The sequence below is a fragment of the Haemorhous mexicanus genome, chromosome Z (assembly GCF_027477595.1).
Source record: "Haemorhous mexicanus isolate bHaeMex1 chromosome Z, bHaeMex1.pri, whole genome shotgun sequence".
Classification (NCBI taxonomy): Eukaryota; Metazoa; Chordata; class Aves; order Passeriformes; family Fringillidae; genus Haemorhous; species Haemorhous mexicanus.
In genome coordinates this window covers 47,198,652-47,221,049 of record NC_082381.1, presented here as the reverse complement: position 1 = coordinate 47,221,049, position 22,398 = coordinate 47,198,652, and the positions used below count along the sequence as shown (strand labels likewise).

The following is a 22,398-nucleotide window of genomic DNA, read 5'->3' as shown; positions in this document are numbered from 1 at the left end:
ACGGGTTCACAAAGGGAAGCCCTGTGTGACTAATCTGAGACGTTTCTACAATTAGGTCATCTGCCTAGTGGGTAAAGAGACAGAGGTGGATGTGGTTTTCTTCAGTTTTCATAATGCTTTTGATAATGTCACTTAGAGCATCCTTTTGGACAAGTTGTCCAGCTGTGAGATGAACAGGTGCACACTGTGCTGGGTGAAGAACTGGTCTGTTGACATTCAGAAGCATTTCCTTACTGAGAGAGTGGTTGCACACCAGAAAAGACTCCCTAAAAAGATGGCTGATGTCCTATACCTGGTCGTGCTTTAAAAGGAGGCATTTGGACAACACCCTCAATAATAGGCTTTAACTCTTGGTCAGGCAATGGGACTAGATGAGTCTTGTATGCCCCTGCCAACTGGAACTATTCTATTATCTCCTAACTAAAAATTTGTGAAAGCTGCTGAACCAAATGCAACTAGAAAGTAAAAAACTTCTCAAAGCTGTTTCTCCAAAGCTGTTACTCCTACTGTCAATGCTTTCTCTTCCAGGACTTCAGCCAGCATCCGTTCATGGGCTTGTGCCTGTTGTGCTCTGGGTTATGGCCACTCAAGATTTGAAGACCTGGGCAACTCACTTCAGTGCTCCGTGATTCTTACAGCAATTGTGTTTTTATTCCTTATTCCTTTGTTTTTATTCCAGTTTGAAACTCTCTAGTTTCAGTAGATGCCATCATCTCTCACCCTCCCATTAATCTGTTCCCATCCTTTTGATGTGGGATGTCCCCATCCTTAGAAACACTGGGTTGTGCTGTGAGATGTCCCAACACCTTGTCTGTTCCATGTTGAACCAGCCCCAGCTTCACAGAGCATCCTTACTTTAAAGGATGGAGCCTGTCTTGTTGGTCAATCTGACTCCAGGACCCCAAAGAGGATGCAGTGCCTGAATGAGGTCTGATACATGGTGAGCAGAGGGAATCACCCCAGTTCCTTCCAGCTAGAGAACAAATAGAGAAGAATACATCCCAGAGCAAGCCAAGTGCTGCCTGTGACTCATCATAGGAGAAAGCAGGACAGACCCAAGGGGTGGCCAGCAGTGTGGATTGTGTGGAGAGCCTGCGGGACTTTGTCCTGCAGCCTCCCAGGGAGGCACAAGATGTTGCTAAGTGAGCCCTCCTGCTTCATGTGCCTGGAGATGTCTGTCATGGCCAGAGCAAACTGGCAGGACTCTGGGAAGGCACAGGCAAGGCCTCAGTGACTGTCTTGTAACATCAATGTGAGTATAAGATGACAAGATGGGGAATGGAGTTGACATTGGTGTAGAGGTATGTACTGAGATGGTGTACCATGGGTGTTGATGGCTCATTGTGGTATCACCTAGAGATGGATTGTGATGCCCTTGAGGGATGGATTGTGACCCAGCATCCCTCCCTGCTTACAGCTGAGCACCAAGTTTCACCCAGTCAGCTCATGCCCAGACACATCTGAAGGACAGGATGCCATCCAGAGGGACCTAGACAGGTTCATGAAGTGGGCCATGGGAAACTCATGAGGTTTAACAAGACCAAGTGCAAGGTGCTTCAACTGGGTCAGGAAAATCCCCAGTACCAGCACAGGCTGGGGGATGAACATGTGGAGAGCAGCCCTGTGAGAAAGACTTGGGGGTGCTGGTGGGTGAGAGGCTGGACATGACCCAGCCATGGGCACTCCCAGCCCAGAAAGCCAAACGTGTCCTGGGCTGCATCCAGAGCAGTGTGGGCAGCAGGGTCAGGGAGGGGATTCTGCCCCTCTGCTCTGCTCTGGTCAGGGCCCACCTGGAACCCTGCATCCAGCTCTGGGGTCCAACAGGACAGGGAGGACATGCAACTGCTGGAGTGAGTCCAGAGGAGGCCACGAGGAGGATTTGAGGGATGGAGCACTTCACCTATGAGGAAAGGCTGAGAGAATTGGGATAGATTAGCCAGGGAAAGAGATGGCTTTGGAGTGACTATCACAGCCTGAAGAGAACCTACATGAAAGATGAGGCAAGACTATTTATAAGAGCATGTAGCAACAGGACAAGATGGAATGGGTTCAAGTTGAAAGAGAGTAAGTGTAGAATAGATATTAGGAAGGAATTATTTACTGTGAGGGTGGTGAGACACCGGAACAGGTTGCCTAGGAAAGTTGTGAATGCTGCAGATGTTGTCCCTGGAGCTGCTCAAGACCAGGTTAGATGGGGCTCTGGGTAAGCTGTTCTAATTGAAGGTGCCCCGACCTTGGCAGGAGTGTTGGAACTGGATGATCATGAAGGTCCCTATCCAGCCCAAATCATTCTATCAATCTGTGACTCCTGCTGAGTGTTTGGCAAGGTTTGGAGTGTTGAGTGAGGCTTTGATGTTCTCATTGTGCAAGGAGAGTTTGTTGCAGCTCTCTGTGTTCAACTCCAGAGCCATTGAAGGATTTTCCCCCTCCCTGCTAGGTTCAGGCATCTGGGACGTCTGCACCCAGGAGGTGCACTTGCAGCAGCAGAGGTGAGCTGGGAGGTGAAACCTACTGGGGAGCCGAGATGGTTTCCTTCCTGATGGATCAGGGCATTTCTATCACTCTTTCTGGGTCCAGGCAATGGCCATAGTGCTTCTTCCCCTTCTAGAGTAAAACCTGCTGATATGATGCTCTTGAAAGGGAGCAACTCATAACCCCAGCTCCCCTCAGGCCACTGCAGAGAAGAGCATGGCCACAGAGATGGACACCTGCTGTCCCATCTGCCTGGACAGCTTGAAGGAGATCAGCTACATATTTCCGTGCCTGCACCAGTTCTGTTACAGTTGCATCCTGCAGTGGGCAGAGAACACACCCAAGTGCCCTCTCTGCAAGAGGAGGATTCTATCCATCCTGCACTCGATGGAGACAGAAAATGACTATGTGGAGCATGTAATTGCACTATCTGAGACACCATCCATCATTGTCCACCAGGCGAGAGGAGACCCCAGACACCGTGACCTCCATTGCTCTGGAGCATCCCAAACATGGGCTGCAGAAGGAGTGCCCAGGCATCCCGTGGGCAGCCTCCAGCCTGGGGAATGGATGGTACTCTTCCGGGACCACCCATGCCTCCTAGAAACCCTGGTGCTCTGGGTCCGACCGAGGCTGAGGCAGATCTTCAGGAACAACTGGATGGAGGCAGACCTCGTGGAGGACACTGTCCTGGACATCCTGACCAACCATGGAATTGATGAAGACCAGCTGGTCCAGATGCTGGGGGTCTCCCTCCAAAACCATGCCGCGACCTTTGTGCAACAGCTTATCCGTGTTGCTGTGCGGCAGCGCAGCAGGGAGGCCTGCCATCTGCTCACCCTCCAGCCCTACCTCCCTGCCCAGGTCCCAGCCCTTCTGACAGCCCTGCAAGATGCACCATGGATGAGGTGCCCAACACCGCCTCCTCTGCCATGGTTGGGGATTTCAGAAGCTACCCCTCTGTACCCATTACCATTGCTGTTGGAGCAAGAAGAGCCCCAGGAGGAGCCAGAGGAGTCTGTTCCTGGGTCCTCCACTTCCAAACGGGGCAGTGACCCCTCTCCTTAGGGGCCATGGTGACCTCTGAAGATGCAGGCAAGTGACCCTGGGGACTCTTCAGCCACACCTGCATCTGTGACTTTGGAGGATGCCTCAGGAGTTAGCCAAACTGGGACTGGGCCACCAGCTGGGGCATGCAACCCTCTAGAGCTCCCAGCCCCCCATGTCCAGCTATCCAAATAAAATCAATGCACGGAAACTCAAAAAAAGTCTCAGCGTTACAAACAAGACAGGTGGCATTTCTGTCCTTGTTATTCTCCCACCAGACATGTAATGGCCAGCTACAGGCCCATTCCTGCAGCCAGCCCCAGGGCAGATATTTCCAGCAGGGGGTTCTCCAGGTCCAGATTGTGCCCCACAGCCCATCGTCCCAGGCCACTCATGAGCTCTTCAGTGCCAGCCCCTGCCCCACATGCTGGTTCTCTGCTCTCCTACCAGCCCGTGCTTCCCAGTGCAGCCTCGCTACAGCCACAACCAATTCCCTCCCTGGCCTGGAGCCATGACCTGGTGCTGCTCTCTCTGTCACCCAGGGGTCATACCCTGCCCAGGTAGGAGCCTCCAGAAGTTCATGAAGGAGAAGTGTAAAGTCCGGACCCTGGGAAGGGACAATGCCAGACTGGCCCGTGCATCAGGCTGCACAGCTGGTGAGCAGCCAGGACAAGGCAATCATACTGCCCTTAGGCACAGATTTTCCTCCTGCTGGTCCAGATCCAGCCTTGTTCTGGTATTTCTGCTCTGCTTAGAGAGAGCCTGCCTGTGCCAGAGGGATGCCAAGCAGCTGAAGGCTTCGTGTTTGTCTAATTTGGAGGGAACGAGGCAGAGGGGTGACTTCACTGCTCTCTACAGCTTCCTGAGGAGGGGAAGTGGAGAGGGGTTTGCTGATCCCTTCTCCCTGGGATCCAGTGACGGGACATGAGGGAATAGTTCAAAGCTACATCAGGAGAGGTTCAGACTGGACACAAGAAAATATTTTTTTACTGAGTGTGGTCAGACACTGAAACAAGCTCCCTGTCTGCCAGTGCCTTAAAAGGAGGCATTTGGACAATGCCCTGCATGATGGGCTTTATCTTCTGGTCAGCCCTGAAATGGTGAGGCAGTGGGACTAGATTATCATTGTAGGTCCCTGACAACTTGAAATATCCCATTCTAATACCTGTCAATACCATCAAATAAGTGGTGTTTTCCTTCTTCCTGTTTATTTTCAGTGACATAAATATTATTTAAAGAAAAAGCTAAGAAGTTATTGCTTAAGTAATCTCGTTACAGAAAATGAGAAAATGTAAACAATTCCTTCCAGTCCCATGCAATACTGATAGTTCATATATGTTGTCTGTTATTGTCACTTGTTCAATATAGTTTTGCTTACACAAATATTTATGTTTGCTTGTTCATATTTTTAACCATGATGCTCTTATAGAACATATGTCACCAAGTCTTTTATTGAGGACGTGTATTATCTATTCATGTCTATAGTGTCAAGAACACAGAGAAAGGAAAACAGTATTCTGCTACAATGACTGTCATTGCATTTTATCATCTTTTCAGCTCTTAGGTGTGATACAATATTACGCTTCAATATTTCAAATTTAAGAGAATTTTTGGAGGTCCAGATTGGCAGCAACTTGTTTAGCATCATGCCTCAGAATGTAGACATAATGGATACTGACGCTGGCACATACAGATAGCAGGGATTGCTTTATATGTGTAAGTCATTAAATGAGATGCCCACTTGCACATCTAAGAATCTGAATAACATGCAAAGGTCTAACAGCTGGCTAATGTTTTGAGTTGTGCATTGACTTGTCGGGGGAGTGAGGGATGGTGGAGGAAATATTGACCTTGTTATCTGGATGCCAGTAGTATTAGACAGCCATTTGGCTTCCTCAGAATGTTTGGACTGATGCAGGCTTTTTCAGATAAGGTCTCTTTCAGATGCACTAGAAGGGAGGATGCTTGCATGCATGAGACAAACCCACATAAAATCATGGCAAAGTCCCATCTCTGTGCTCTTCCCAGGCACTTCGGTTTGTAATCCTGTGGAGCTCCATAGTGTCTCAGAGGGAATTACTATAACTCTAGTGACAGCATTATGATCAGTGCATGGGTAATAGCTGGTCAACTCATAAAAAGCATAGAAGCATTTCCACTATTTTTTGGGGTCCTGAAACCAAATGTTTTGATGCTTTCTCTTCCAAATAAATAAATACTGTGTTTCTACTCTGACCTTTTGCTCCTAATTCACCAAGACCTTCTAGAACTGTCACTGAATAAATAATAGTTGAGTATCTGGCTACCTTCTGTTTCGTAGTGAGGAAGTTCTCTACAGTTCCAGTGATTTGTATAAAGTGACTTATAGATCACTGTTTTGTCATGAGAGGTAGCCTTAGAGATAGAACAATCAGTAGGAGTTTGTGCCAGGAGGGAACTGTAAAGTGTCTATCCTGGCGATGTTACTTCTCTTGAGTGAGTGCCTTATTGTACACAAAAAAAAATCTATTTCATCAAGGTATGTAGAACTTGAGACTGAGTTAAAAGCACGAGGATTCTGCCTGGTGTTTTTAACTTTTGATTTGGCACTGAAATGGAACAATATGTTACTCGTTCTTATGTAAGAAATACCAAAAATTCTTTTGTTGCATTCTTGTATTTACCAATCTTGTATTGTGTAATAAGCTATCAAAGTATTTTTCAAACAATATGGTAATAATAAAGGCCATATTAATTGGATTCTCAGAGTTTCTTGCTAAATTCACTGTATGCAATTTTCAACAGCATGTTCATGTTCTAGCAAGTAGAAAAGATTTTTAGTGGTTGTTTTAACCAAACTCCAGGAATGTGTTTATTGCACAATCCTGCATTTAAGTTGCACAGATGTGGTTTGGTCTCATAAACTACTCAAATAGACATTAGGGAGAAAATAACAAGAAAAGAATAATCAGGAATTTTCAGTTACCTGTCTCCTATTCTTCAACAAGGGCATATTGTGCTGTACAGAATATTAATAAAATTTAAATATATCCTATGCAATACATAAGTTTTACTGAAGACAAAAATTTGAGAGGATTCAGAAAATCATAACATTTGGGCTCAGTATATGTATGGGCACATCCACAATTCGCCTCTCTATTAAAATATTGGCATTGACAGAACATGGGGCTATATTACTGTGTTGATACCCATTTAAGTTAGGCAAATTTAATGAACAACATGTATTCACACTTTGCATTGTTAATTAACCACCAGTTGATATCACTAGGGAAAAGTTTACCTTGCTAATCAACAGTCATTTTTTAGACTACTCTTACTTTCCATGAAGCCCTTCACACTAACAATTATCATGAAAGAGAATTTATATTGATAAGTCTCAGAATTACCAGTTTCTGTATGCGGCCTTCCTTAACATTGGTAATTGAAGACACTGAAATGAGAAAGAGTACCCTTTTGCCATGTTTCATGTTGTTTTGTCAATTGCTGAGTCTACAACAACTTTTGTAAGTTAGAGGATGTTATGCCAGTTTTATTCACACTTAGATAAAGCCCATTTTGTGCTCAAAGCCAACCTTCTGATGTCCCATTGAGAGACTAGATGACCAGCCAGGGATACTTTTTCTATGGAAGCTGCAGTGCAAGGAAGGCAGGTTGGAAGAGCACAGCTGTCTGGTTCTGCACTTACATAACTGGGTACCATCTGAGGGCTGGAGCAGGGCAGTCCCACTGCACTCTCTCCCTCCCCACCCCCAGAGGGTGACACTCCATCTTTCCCATTTCACATCCCTAGGGGAAACAGGCTAAAGATGGGCAAGCAGGGTGAGGGCTCTGCATGAGGAGGCCATCTACACAATAGTTACTGCAATTGAGCAGCTCAGAGTCAGCAGCTGTAGGCAAAAATGGGGCTTCGCATGTACCACCCACACTCTTGCAGTTTGTACCTTTAATAGGTATGTGAAAGATATTCCGAGTATAAGATGGAGTAAAAACAACTTCAGCTGGAAGATCGGTCATCAACCAAAATTAATGCCCCTGTGTTGGACTATGATGATGAACATAATAGAAAAGCATGTGGTAGGTTAGATCTGGTTTTGAACAAAAGACAAATTATTTATTTCTTTCTTCAAATGAAGCATAACACTAAGGTATAAAGGGAGTATAAATAACATCTGATTGTGCTCCTAAGCTCCATGCTATAACTTTCTTGCAATGACATCCTTCAACAAATTAACTACATCATTACTGTTAAGTATTAATTGCACAAAACAGATACACAAAATATATAATGAGCTAGAAAGAGGACAACATTCTTCCATTATGACAAACAATTCTAACAAGAAATGGAAAAAAACCCAATAGATCTAGGCTTACACTGATGGCAACACTGAGAGTTTTAAGTCCTCTCCTTGAACACATTACATGTGATAAATAATATGCAAAATATTTAAAGAATTTTATTGTTGCTTACAGAAGATACTTAGCAAGCAAGGAGACAGTAGCCATAACTGCCTCATGTCTCATATCCCCATCATTCAATGCAAATTTTTACATTTCATGCAATAATCCTGAGCTTATTTTCAGTAACATTGAAATGTCATCTATGTTAATTACCAAATACATACAGAGCCCAGCTATGGGGTCTATTGTATTATTAAGGCATGAAAAAAGAATAGCAGTTTATCAACTCTGAATGCCACAAATACAGCACAGCAGTTAGAAGGCTCAAAAAAGCTCAGAAAGTACCAGTGATTTCTGTGCGAAGGTCCTCCCAGAACACAACTGAATCATCAGTTCCTGAAAAGGCACAGAATCAAATCCTGTCCTCACTGACATCAGGGAGTTCTGCCATTGCCTTGACTGCTGGACCAAGCTTCAGAGCTATCAGGAGTAACTCAGACTCCTCTTCATATCCCCAAAAAATTGACAAACTTCCTCTCACTCAAGTCAAGTATTAATTTAAAAAAACAATACCTACATATTGTTTTGTTAATTAGTATTTTAAGCCTATGGAAAGGTTCAATTCATTATACAGTATGGCAATTAATAAAAAGCCTTTTCAGAAAAAGCTTATTTGTTAGTCTGATTTATTAGTACGTTAAAAGAAGGGGGAAGTATCATGAAAAGAACCTCTGCCAAGTTTATGCTCTGAATTAATTTTAGTTTTAAAATGAAAGCTTTTGGTAAGCCGAACCAAGGATATGTGATACAATTCTAGACTCCATGGTTCAATGGCTCTTCTGAAAGACAAAGAGCACCACAGCCCTGTCCAGTCATCAAGTGAAGAACTCATCATCTGCACAAGTTGTAAGGGGCTAGCAGTGTCTAGATTGTGCAGTTCTTCACGCAGCCTCTATTTTACATCTGAGAAGCTCTTGCAAAATGCCCTTTAGCAAGCCAAGGTATTCCAGTTCAGTTAATTAAGCCATTGAAACCAGGGACAAATTGCTGGCAAGACTTACTTCATGCATAATTGCATTATGTCCCATTCTGGGAACTAAAATAGCAGATGATCTTTAACTCTGCAACTGCTATTGACTGACTAGCCTTTGTGTAAGTATTTACCTAGCTGAGCTCAGAGTTTACAGATCCAGTAGCCTTATACTTCATGTACAGGTGGCCCATGGTCTGCCATGGACAGAATGCTGGTATGCAAGAGGGGTTGACTTTCCATGCCTGCACCCCTTGCAGATGCAAGCCACCCCTTGGCAGAGATGGTGCTGTCCAATTGTGTCACTGCAAGGCTCTGAAAACTTTGCAGATGCACAAATCTGACTTAACTAATTTCACCTAAAACACCAAGTTATAATATTGAAAAATTGTTTGTCACACTAAAACATTCAGGAAACTCATTACTGTCTCGGTTGAGATTGAAGGAGAAAAAAAAGGTTGTTGATATTAGTTACTGGGTTAGAATTTGCAGGGCTTTTGGTTAATTTCTACTAAAAAATAAGTTAAAGAAGGCTAAGGCTATAAATTGGTACTGTTTCATTTATAAATATTCACTTTACTTCTCTTCTAAAAAACATGTTAAGGAAAAAGGTGGCCAGAAGGATCACACATTGTAAATTGTAATTTGGTTGTTAGGCTGCAAAAACCAAAAATGTAAGTGAAGTTGAGCACAGTGTAAGAAAAAACCCAGTTTTTAATTAACAACTTATTTACAAGTTCATAAAATCAACTGAACTGGAGTAGATGTTCTATGTTTGTCACCAATATTTTATTGTAACTGGTAACTTGCACGCTTTGTAGTAGAAGAAAAAGAAATTAAAGTCCACTATATACAGCCTTTGTACAGGCTACTTGACTATACTCAAGGCATAGTGATCATAGCACAACCTAGTCTTCATAATAATTTGTGCACAAAAAGACACCAATCAGACATTATGTGAACATTACAGTGAAATGACATCACAAGTCCAGTGAAAATTCAGCATCATACAAAACATATTGATCTACTGTAAATGACATCCTTTGAAACAATAAGCCTTTTTCAGTAGTAAATTAACCAGAGTCTGAAGCAGAGATTTGTGTAGTTATAAGTCTTTTAAGTGAAGCAACCTCTGCAGATAAGTTTGCTATGCCCTGCTTCAAATAGAGATTCTCTGACTCAGAGACATTGTAGATATTGTCTTTTATTTCAACAACTCCAGTTTTGCAACCACTCTGAATTTTAACGTTGAGTTCCTTCTGATGCCAGAGTTCTGGTTTAAGTGACCAGTCTTGGATATTAGTCACTTGAACCGAGAAAGGAGTGTGAGAAGAATGCACCAAGTTTTGCGCACTGTGTTTTTCAAGCTCAAAATGTCTTTTTGAGGACATGTCAATGGGTGACGACAACTTCTGCGTTGCATCATAGTCATTATCCATTGCTTCCACTTTAACTTGCATGGCTTTGGCTTTGATTCGAAGCTTGTGAGGCAAAGCTGAAGAATTCACTTCTGGAACTTTAACTGTTGCGTGAACATTTTTATGTTCAACTGGGGAATGAATTGGACCCTTAGGAACCTGCTGTTCATCTTCTCCATCAGATGACTTTCCAACTACACCATCATCAGTTTCTGACGTTCTTGGGGAATTACTGGAGGACCTATTAACTTGCAAGAGAGGAGGAGAATGTGAGTACACATTAAATGTAGCTCCCATGTAGTTTGGATATATGGACGCTTTATATGAACCTCTGTCATCTCTTGGCTCTCTCTCTAATTCCATGGGCTCTTGCTTTATAATCTGGAACTTATTTTCGGGACTTCTACAGTTGCTTTGTATACGACTTGGTTGGGTATGCTCTACAGTTGATGTTTCAGATACATCAGACATTGAACTTTGAGGAGAATGTTTAATGACAGAAATACAACTGCTACCAACTATAGATGGTTCATGTTCATCTACAAATGAGTTAATATTTGATTTGGAACTCTGATAATCTTGAAAATACACAGTTGTTGAGCTACTGAGTTTCTGTATCTCTTGGGCATAGGCCGCAGAACTAATTAAACCAAACTTTAACTTCAATGAAAGCAGCTCTGCCTTCAAAGTGGCATTCTCTTCTCCCAGTGCAATTAGTTTGTTCTCTAAGACAAGGTCATTCAGTCGTCGCTTTTCACGAGATCTTTTGGCAGCTTCATTATTTTTCCGCCTTTTCTCCCAATACATAGCATCTTTCTTTTCATCTGGAATGAATTCTCGCTTCCTCCGGCAAGCTGAAGATTTGCTTTTTCCACTACTTGCTTCAGTAAGTAGTATATCTTCATTTGTAGACAATTCTTCAGATACTTCTGCTAAGGTTGACTTAAGTACCATGATTTTGTCCACATTGCTACTTGTGTCAACAGGTCCGTGCTCCTTTTTAAGGGTCTGCATTTTTCTCAGCTGCATCAGAAACAATTTGTAGATCTACAATAAGCAACAGAGCAAGCTATCTCCCCAGTACTTCTCACTCCACGACTTGATAAATACAGTAATTTTAAATCCACACACATTCTTCCTTTTCTTTCATAATCTCAGACAGAAATGTCTGTCTAGAACCAATTTTCTTAGCAGATTCAGTGGGAATCTTCTTAAAAACCTGAAATAAATAGAGAATGTTATTACTATTTAGGAATTGCTGGATCAAAACACACAAAAGTAGCTATTGACAAATATTTTAGACAAGAATTTTGTTCATTAAACCTGCTGTGATATAAAGACAGCTCAACATTGAAACTACTGATATTCTAAATTTCATGACACTAGAGGTAGCAGATTTGCTTCCAAAACAAATATTATATGATCCAAGGAAGAATCAATTAAAAAATATTTGAGTTTTGACCCTACAGTAACGCTGTCACGGAACCTTCCATGACATCACTGGCCAAACTAAAACCTTCCAACACTTTAAACTGCAGGACATGAAGCATGTTGAGGAGCAGCATTGCAAAGTATCCTGTTCCACATTAAAGCATCTCTTCTGAAAACAGCTGTGGTGTATGACTTAGAAATGCAATATATTTGGGTCCTTCAAGGATTAAAAATAATATAAGCTGATTTAGAGAAGGAGTGCTTTCTATTGTCTTAAAATACCACCATTATCCAATGCTTATCTATTAAGCATTTAATTGCTGCTTTTGAATCCTGTAAAAAAACAAATCTTATATATATGTGTTTGTATTCATCGTATTAATTCAAACTAGCAAGTTCACACACATAATTTGGGCAAGTACCTAACTAAAAAATATTGACAAAAATTATGTAATTTTTTAGTATCTTACAAAGAAAATGTTAAAATCCATATTGAAAAATACATTAGAGAAATAATATTTAATTAAAAATTTGCATTTGACAAATAGTTGTGTTATGTCAAAGTAAAGTTTAATACCATTGAGGATGTGCACCTCCAGGAAACAGTATTTGCATTGAAGTAAAAGTTTAGGCTCATAAGTGTTACCATTCACAAATAAAAATTAGTTTAATCTTTAGCTTCAGACATTTAAAACATCAAATTTGAACTTTAGAGTTTATATTGGCCTTTGTTTATTTAGTGCCTTTTAATGCAAAAATGCTAAGATCACTTTGTCTTGACCTTAGACACAGCTTCTCAGTATATCATTTTCTACAGTCAATCAAGTTTCTGGTGAAAAGAATGTAGTATGCTAAGTGCTTTTATAGAACTGACTATCGAGTCAGCATTCTTGCCTGTACGACCAGAAAACAAACAAACAAAAAAAATTAAATAATCAGCCACTTCAGATTAATGTCTCTATTTACTGGAATATTTTTACAATGACTAATGAAACTAATTTTAACATTATCAGTCAAGAAACTTATAAAAGAATTAATTAATTGTATTCTGCCAGTTTCTCTTGTCTTTTCCAGAAGGCAAAGTGGAATGAGTGATGCAGTAACAACTAAGCAGGGTCATAAAGACTAAGGTTTCAAGCTGGGTTCTGTTCCATCAAACCATGCCAATTCTTCTGTCATGAAAAAATTAACACATTTAACAGAATAACTAAGTAGAATTTCCTAAAATCCTTGGTTAATTACTGACATGTAACTATTTGTCTTTGATAATACAGCCCTAATGAAAAATAGAGTTAGACACCGACCACACCAAAGACAGCATCTAATATTTTAGTGCAAAAGCAGTACCACAAATTGTCATGTCTGAAAGGAAGAAATGTACCTCTAATACACAAACAGTTACATAATTAGACCCTGATCCAAAATTTCAAGGAGTCATAAGGGTGCTTTCTGTCAAGATTGAAGGAGCTGGATCAGGTTTAAAAATAAAAATGAACCCTACAGCAAAGCAACATCTTTCTCCAAATTTTCAGTACAGCTTGATTTGCTGAAGTAGGTGTACAGACATTTTGTCAGTTTCACTGATTCAGGGGATCAATTATTTAATTAATATGTATATAATTTTAAACCTAGTGTAACTCAATGTCTAAAAAAATCATTGCTGAAACTTTAAAACAACAACAAAAAAAAAAAAGAGAGAAGACAAGGCCACTTGACCTTTTGCCATGTTTGTAGAATACTCAGTCTCTGTAGCATCATTTTACATTAGTAGAATACTAGGATTTCATTTCATTATCCTGTAGAACTGGGTGTACACAGTAACCGATCTCTAATTGTCTTGATCCACTACTATGGCTGTATTCACCTGTACCTGTTAGTAGCACACACACACCATGGCACACACCAGGAAATTGTATCATGTACTCAAACCTATAAAATCATTACTTGTCTCTTAGTGTGTATCTCAGCCAACTCTCACCTGAGCAAAAAGTGCTCAAAACAACTTTTATGAAATTTCATGTCCTTATTAGTTCACAGCTCTTACTGGATTTAACAATACCAGAGAGCTACACTAAAATCAAAATATTTGTTCTCTCAGAAAACACACACTAATATGCAAATATCATCATTATTATTACCATATATATAATATATATATGCACCATATAGCCTAAAACATCTAAACTTACTTGAAGTGGTAGCATAAGCAAGGAAGTATTTATGGAATCATTGGATGTTTTAGAAGAACAAAACCATACCTACACAGATTAAGTATTTCCCCCCCCCCCCCCCCCAATAATATTCCCATCTCTTATTTCCATGTGATATAAGAGCAATGTTTAGTCTTTAGCAAGACGGTATCAGGATAAGAATTTGGACCTTGTCTATTAGTATGGTCTCCAGCTCAAAGCTATTCCGCTTCAGGGTTTGTCCCACACTGTGCTCTAGGAAAAATACTAATAATGGTAATAATAATTAGCAAAAAAAGTTCTGGATTGTGGGCTATTTTTTCCTAAATGAATGTAGACTAATGACATAGTTCGTCAATATGACTATATTGATAGATAAAAATTCAACTGCATGTCCAAATATCCTCCTGCAAGCCTAAGACTGGCACTGAGCTGAACTTAGCCCAACCAGCTGCAGAGTTCATATCCCTTTTTCCATAGGACATCTGCAGACTGTACACTGGAATGGCCCAGTCTGCTCACTGTAGCACTGTTAACTCCTGTTTTGGCCACACTCCCTCCTGCACACATTGTTCCTGGCACAAACAGACAGAATGTAAGTGCATGCAATCCACAGCAAATATTAGGCATGTATCAAAATGACTGTGTTTTTTGCATGCAATATTCAACTTTGCTCTCTGCCAGAGTCCATCAGTAAAGCTGTCAGGACAGACATGTAACCCACTGACATAGTCATATGGGTTTGCTATTTATGCAGTAATACCTAATGCCATGACTTTTGTGAATGAACAAAATAACAAAAGATCTTTAACTCTTTGTATTTCTTGAGCACTTTTGTTAGGGTGACTGGAACTGTGGCTTTACAAACAGGAGTCAAACCCCTTGTTTAGTAATACTTCTTAATGTGGATCAGCACAATGCTGAGTCTGTAAACAAATTAAATCCCATCTGATGATAATGGCAACATGCCTTCAATGGAACCAGCCATTTCACTTCACTTGCATTTTATAATTCCATTGGAAAACATGAGTATTTAAACATAAATTAATGAACTGTAATGATTCCTCTGACTACATTTCAAATTCCAATATTTTCCCTTATGATTAATTTTTCAATTGCTTTATCACTCCCTCATAAAGTGTTATAAAACCAACATTTGGTTGGTTGATGTTAATGGCATTGAGTGCCAATTCTACAATGTAATAACACTCGACCCTATTAACTTAATTACAAAGCCAGTTTTGCTCCCCCAGCAATTTTGCCATTGACTTCAGCAGAAGCAGAATACAATCCCAGATCCAAGTGTTAATGAGACTGTTGCATAGGACTCATGCTATTGAAGTAAAAAATTATGCATGCAGAAATCACAAAAATTAATTTATCCATGGGACTTTAAAAAATACTGAAGTGACAACATGGCACATTCAAGATCTGATCCTGGGGATTTACATACTTACACTGTAATAATTGAAAGGTCTCAAAGTTTGGAGGACAAGGCCACAAGCTTGCTCTCCTGTGTAATTTAGTTACATAAATAATTTCTGTTTTAGAGAATGTATGGGAGCCTCCTCATGCACCTAAGCTTCTCCACAGAGTAACTGCATGCCTTCATCTATATTTAGCAAAATAATTCAAGTCATTTCCAAGCATAATTTTTCAAATATATCCTAGGATAAAATGACTTTAATTCTACAGCTCTAGCATTTTGATAGTGATTCTACCACACTAAATGAAATCCAATTTCTAGCACTGTACGCTCAAACACAATTCAGTTTTGTATCATTGTGTCTACAAAAGGAATATATATCAGTCCTTAAAAATGGAAGAAAATAAGTTATGTACAGCTTCTTTTGTTCTAGAAAATAAACATGCCTCTATCATCACCACTACTATATGGCACTCTCTAGAAAAACAAATGCACTCATCTTAATGTCTCTGCTTATTTTTAGTTGATGTTTTCTACTTTTTGGATACGTATCTTAAATTATATTACTGCCACCATTCTACCCCAGTTTATCAATATAGAAAATACCAGATAAGCTGCTACAAAAATTGCTCATAGATTCAAAAGTTACCAGTTTGCAATCCAAATTTTGGAAAACTGAAAGATATATTTTGCACTTTATCTTCAAAGTATTCCAAAACCAGATGCTATCTATCTCAATACTTTTATGAGGTACAGAAAAAAATATAATTCTCATCACACACACGGAACAAGAAGCTGAGTTTAAGCTTAGGTGGTGCATGCACAGCCTCCCTAAACACTGCTAAAAAATTTTGGAGATACTCTACCTCTACTGCTTTCCACAGACAAAAATTATACCGTGAAAGTCTGCACCTATCATTATCACTAACACAATTCAGAAATCCAGGCTATTTCCAAACTCCACTGCAATCCTTCAACATACTTCTTCTTGCCCTTTACCTATGACACTTTGTGAGTTCATGTTCCTGTTGAAGAAAAGCTTTAATGCTGGATACTCTGAAATAGTGATATCCCTGGGACAGATTTGTGGGCCAGAGGGTCTAGAGACATAGAACAATTGAAGTTAAAACTTTGAGGAAAACCTAGGGGACTTCATTTTATGCTGTGATGGACAGGTTATCTGCAGTCACAAAGGGGAAAAGCATTTACAATACAAATATTGCCACCAATTTCTGCTGCTACATAGTAATGTGCATAAGGACCATGAATATGTTACAACAGCATGAAGCAATGCAGAAGTATTGCTCCTGTATGCAGTTTCCTTTTTCTACAACTTCATGGACATCCTAAGTGCTTACTGTTTCAGGACCAATGTGTAATTAGGTCAGTGGAACACTGATGATGATAACTTTGTACAAGATGACCCACTTTTGCTAAAATGTTGATCGCGTTATTGAAGGAAAAAAATGGAATATGTCCACAAAATATATTCCATTGGGCACATCAGAAATCATTTATTGTGACACTGTTCAATCAAATTTAAGGAAAAGATAAGCAAGATTATCATGGAACTTGATATACTATTGCAAATTCATATTACCCAACTCCATGCACCCAGAAAGCTGAGGTCATATGTAATTTTTACAAAAGGCTTTCTTTATTAGAAAAATTACTTAAGTTACAGTTTATCTTAAGAACTACAAATTAACTCATTAAAGTATGCTCTGCTTACCAAAGGTAAATTACAGAAATAAAATTTCTATTTAGAGAGCACAGAACATATGTTAAGGGTAGCATTTGTTCAGACAAGGTCAGTGAAGCTTAATAAATGCCAATTTGCCCCACATTTTCTTTCATTTCCTTGTGAAGATAGTATAATTCTCCCAGATCCGTTAATGTTTCCCAAAACAAGTTATTTATTGCTCTGGTTCAAATGGTGAAAAACAATATCTAAGAATATTACTGATAGCACCAGAAAAAAATTTATAACTGAGGAGGAAATAAATATATCTTGGGTAAATATAAATATAGTATACACATGTAAATATGCAATTTAATAATACCATATCACTTTCCAGTATTTTAATAAAGCCTCAGTAGAAACAACTGTTACTGAAGTCACAGTACTATGACAGTATGTTCCTCATTTCAATAGCTACTTGACAGCAGGAAGAACTAGACTGTGAAAAGCTATAACTTAATAGCAACCATGTTCTGGAAATACCATCTCAGGTTTCCCTTAGTTACAAACCATTAAAAAAAAAGCGCCCACAAAATCAAATATTAATTATTCTGACAACAAATAGCTTTCTATTATTGAACTGTGTTCTTAAAATGCCAGCCATGGACCAGACCTTCAGCTGACCTAAATTTATATCACTCTATTTAAAGGCAGCAGAATTATGTCAATTAATCCCAGCTGATGCTCTAAACATGCATCTTGTTATATAACAACTGAAGTAAATATATAAAATAAATGCTGGCTGTACATTGTTGTTATATACCACTCACAGCAGACAGAGCAGAGAAATAGCAACCTTTAGAGCTCCAGTTCTGTGAGATGGTCCAGACCACTGCCCATGCTGAGCATTATTTTCTTTGTTGGGTTGCATTCCACTTGCAAAGAGAAGTCTTGCAGCACTGGCATCTATATTGTCAGCTGTTGTGCAGACACCTCTCTAGCAAAAACTGGTTAATTATTTAAATACTGCAGGACAGACTGAAAATTACACCAAGGTAGAGCAACTCAAGAAAGGGGAAAAAAAGCCATGTCTTAAATAAGGCATTTTTCCTAACAGAATATATATTTAATATATGTCACAAAATTCAATCTCCTAGTATGCTATTTTGGACATGGACCAATTCAACAAGTGAATTAAGAAAAAACACAAGCTATCTAAGATGGCTTTAGATTTAGTTCAGATCTACCTTATAATACAATTTTTTAATAACATTGCTTCTAGCACATTTTTAGTCAAGACCAAGTATTCCCTTGTTTACACAACCTTGGTTTTGACAGTCATGCTTATCATGAGTATTAGTCAGTTACATTGCCTTGTAGCTATAAAAAAATATTTTCAAAAACTGTAAGATAATGCTTTAATACTGTAAAATGCTAACACGGAAATCAATTGTCATTTTCTTTTAGATTGGACTGCAGGAATTGGCCATCTATTTGCATTTTTTTTCTATTACATAGCCTAAGCACATTTATATCTCATAACTGGCTGTAATGATCATAGCAAGGTCACCTAGAAGAGTCAATTAAGCTGATGAGTCAGATACATTGCTTAACAGTGTGTAATAAGACTCAAACAGAGGATTTTATTGTTCATATCATTGCATCACAGTGATGTTATAACAGCAGTGAGATTGCCGTCTGGAAAAAAACTATTGCATAAGCCTAGTTTGCATAACTATTTGTTAAAATAAGTCAATTTAAAATGAGTTAAAGGTTTGTTTTATTCAAGAGTTTTATTCCAAGATAAAGGATTGGAAAAAAAGCAGCATGATGCTGAGATCTTTCTCAGACTCTCTTTTGACTCTATTGCAATAGATAGAATGTCTGTATGTTCTCTAAATTTCATCCAAAGCAAGGCAAATACTGTTCCTTCTTAAGATGAGATAAGCTGTTTGGAGGTCATATAAGTTCATACTGCCCATGGGAAGATTCTTAGCTTCTTGACACCTTCACATCAGTTTCTCAAAAACAAACAAAAAAAATCCCCTCCTAAATCTCAAAACAAAATGCAAAACAACCCCCACCAAAACAGCAGAGACTTGAGGCTTTGGATGCAAATTCAGGAAGCTGGATATTTTGAAAGCTAGTCAAGAGTCCTTTGGAGCCCCAGTTAAAAATATAAAGTAAACGAAAGTGGAGGCAGACTATTCTAAAGCTTATTAGCATTTTAACAGTCAAAGACATCTACAGTATGAGAACTTTTGTAATAATAACTGTTAGTTATTAACAATCCTTCTTCAGTAGTCCTTGAACTTGTTGGTTTAAATCAGGTTTTTGGGCCAAAACACCATATCCTTACTCATTAGAGTTTCCCATCAAAGTCAACATTTTGATTGAATAAGGACCATAAAAGCAATGCACATAGTAATATCTCAAACGAGGCTCTGGATTTAATTAATTACTGAAGAGGGCAAAGATAACTCAAAGTAGGTTACACACACACTGGAGCAAACACAACGATACTAAGTGCAATCACTCAAGTTACAAGGACAACAACAACAACAACAAAAAAAAAAAAAAAAAAAAAAAAAAAAAAAAAACCACAAAAAAAAAAAACCAAAAACCCCCAGGGTTGTTTTTAACACAACAGTAACTCCAAAAGAGCCTCAGTGTCAAGGCTGTACTTGGCCCCAACAATCAAGCAGCAGAAAAGTTTATGCAGTTACCGAGAATATTACATTTTTTTAAATACTTTGCTGCTACTTCCTACAGCAGGTACAACGGACATAAAGCCTGTGGCTGGGGTACTCAGTTGGGAGGCTTTTGGTCAGAAGCACAGTGATGTTGGTTTCACGTATTGGAGAACCGTTTTAGTAATTAAAAATAATAAAAATAAAAAATAAACAGCACCTCATTTTGAAAGGCAAGTTTTCGTCAGCAACTTTCAAGCTATGCTCCTATCGAGGACACAGCACAAACTGGCCCCAGAGTACAGAACACACAGCCACTGCGACGCCAAACTGACTTGGGAAAAAAATTACAGAATTGGGCAATGACGATTTTTTTTCCCCTTTTATGATGTTGTTGTCGTTCGTTACGTAAGAAACGAAAGAAAACGCTCAGCTCGTGCCTACCTGCGAGGGCCTTTGTCTGGCGATCCCTGCCTGCAGGCGACGGTGGGACTAGGGGGGTGATGGGCAGCGGGGTGGGGACGCTCCGCGGGGCGCGGTGCGGGGCCGAGCTGCGGAGAGACGGCGTCCGCCGCCTCTGCGCCCCTCTGCGCCGCTCGGCCCCGCACCGCGCCCGCCACAAAGGCTGCCCGGCTCGGCCCCGCGGCCCCCTACGTGACCGGAGGCGCATGGCCCCGGCCCGCTCGGCCCCGCGCTATCAGCCCGCCGCCCCCCCGCCGCCGCCGCCGCCCCAGCCCAGAACAAAGGGCTGAGGGGGAGCGCCAGCGCCCCCAGCCCTCGCTCGCCCGCCGCCGCCGCGCCCCGTCGGCCGCCGGGGAAGGGAGGCAGCGGCGACCCCCGCGAGCCTCAGGGTGGAGAATGCGGACGGGGAGGACTCGTCGGGCTCCGCGCACCCGCTCCGCTCCACCGCCCATCGGGTCTGTCACACTGACCTACTACCGGCGGTCGCCCCCGGAGCCCGGATCCGCTGCCGCCCCACGGGGCTCGGCGGCACCTGGCCCCCAGCCCGCCGCGGCCGTCAAGGCACGGCCGGGACGGCTCTTCCTCTCCCCTCAGGCGCGGCTGAGATCTCCCGTAAACGCCTTTCTTCCTTAAATTAAGCCATTCCCGTTTGGTTTGTTTTGGTCTGTTGTTCTGTTTGGTTTTTTTTTATTATTATTTTTCTTTTTTTTTTTTTTTCCACTGAAAGCCCGTACAGGAGAGATGCCACGGCGTCTAGGCGAAAAGCCTTCCCTAAAAAATAAATACAGCCCGATCTAAAACGCCTCCGAAGGCGTAGAGTTAAAAATCCCAGCAAATGCCTCAAACGTCTTACACACGCACGGCTCGGGAGAAAAGACCAGAAATAGCACATGAAGCCACAATTGCTAAAACGCGAAGGGGCTAAATATAGACCCAACACAAATCTCGTTTTAAGGCACCCGGCACGCAGCCGGCGAGCGCGCCTCGCCTCCCCACTCACCCAGTTGTCTACTTCCCTTAATAAACACACTTTAACAAAACCTGTTACAGTTACGGGTTTGGGGGGCTTTTTTTTTTTTTCGGGGCAAGACTGTCCTAGTTTCTTTGTAGGGAGATTATAAAATCGCATAATTAGCTCCCTCTTCCCAGCCCTGCTGCCAGCATATTTTGTGGTTACATAATGCAACATTTCCAGGAACTATTATGCGATCGGTCCCGCAGCGCCTAAAAAACAGCGACAAAAAGTGACGGAAAGGGCTGGCTGAGACAAGCGCAGCCCCGGACCCGAGTCGCTGCCATTGATCCCGACTGCCCGCGGGCAACATGCCCCTACGCCGCCCGAGAGAGGACTATGGGGCTTCGGCAGCAGGGCTTCGGCAGCAGCTCCTGGTGGTTTTGTGGCCGAGGCACGGCTGGCGCTGCCCGGGACCCAGCCTTCCGCCCCTCACGGCGTCCGCCGCGGCAGCTTCGCTCCCCACCACCACATTATGCAACGCGGGAGAGCCGCTCCGGCGGCGCTGCCTGGGGCTCGCTGCGAGGACACGCGGGGGGCAGCGCGGCGAGCCATGAACCAGTACGCCCCGACAGCGAGAGCCGTGGCCGGCATCTCCCGGGCTACCTCTCGCGCCACCACCCCTCCGCCGAGCCGTCCGCCGCCGCGCAGAGCGGGGCCGCCGACGGACCTTTCCCAGCCCGGCGGCGGTCGGAGCTGGCTGGGCTCCCCATAAGCAACAGCCGATCCCCGCCCGAATCTAGAGCGAAGCACCGGGCGGGCACCCCAACTTTGTACGCGCGCCTTCCTTCGTACCTGCAGCGCACCGCGGAGCGCCGAGCATTCCTCGCCCCGCGCCGGTCCTCGGGCTAGGCGGCGGTCGGGCGGCGGAGCGGAGCGGAGCGGGCGCGGTGCGGTGCCGCGCGGGCGGCGGCGGGGCGGCGGAGCGGCGGGCGGGAGCGCGCGGCGGCGGCGCGGAGGGATGTGTGTTAGTAGGTCAGGGCTGTGCGGCGCGGGGCTCATAGCCCGCATGCCGGCCGCGCCGCGCCGTGACTGGCGGCCCCGACCAGCCAATCGGCGCCGGGCGCCGCCGGGGGCCGGCCAATGGAAGCGCTCGGGGGCGGGGCGGGGCGGTGCGCGGGGCGGTGCGCGGTACAGTAGGT

At 42.2% G+C, this 22,398-nt stretch overlaps 1 protein-coding gene across 3 annotated transcripts; it reads right to left on the bottom strand.

Moving 5' to 3' along the window:
- Positions 1-7,603: 7,603 nt before the first annotated feature.
- NFIL3 (nuclear factor, interleukin 3 regulated) lies at positions 7,604-22,183 on the bottom strand. 3 transcript variants are annotated; one of them, XM_059836906.1, is made up of 2 exons: positions 22,052-22,183; positions 7,604-11,584 (listed from the first exon to the last, which is right to left on the bottom strand). In XM_059836906.1, exon 2 carries the CDS (start codon positions 11,392-11,394, stop codon positions 10,021-10,023), a length of 1,374 nt encoding a protein of 457 aa, XP_059692889.1. In that variant the 5' UTR covers positions 11,395-11,584; positions 22,052-22,183; the 3' UTR covers positions 7,604-10,020. The 3 variants fall into 3 exon arrangements, with proteins under 3 accessions (XP_059692889.1, XP_059692891.1, XP_059692890.1); XM_059836908.1 differs by lacking the exon at positions 22,052-22,183 and adding an exon at positions 20,715-20,851; XM_059836907.1 differs by lacking the exon at positions 22,052-22,183 and adding an exon at positions 20,227-20,334.
- Between the last annotated feature and the right edge of the window lie 215 nt (positions 22,184-22,398).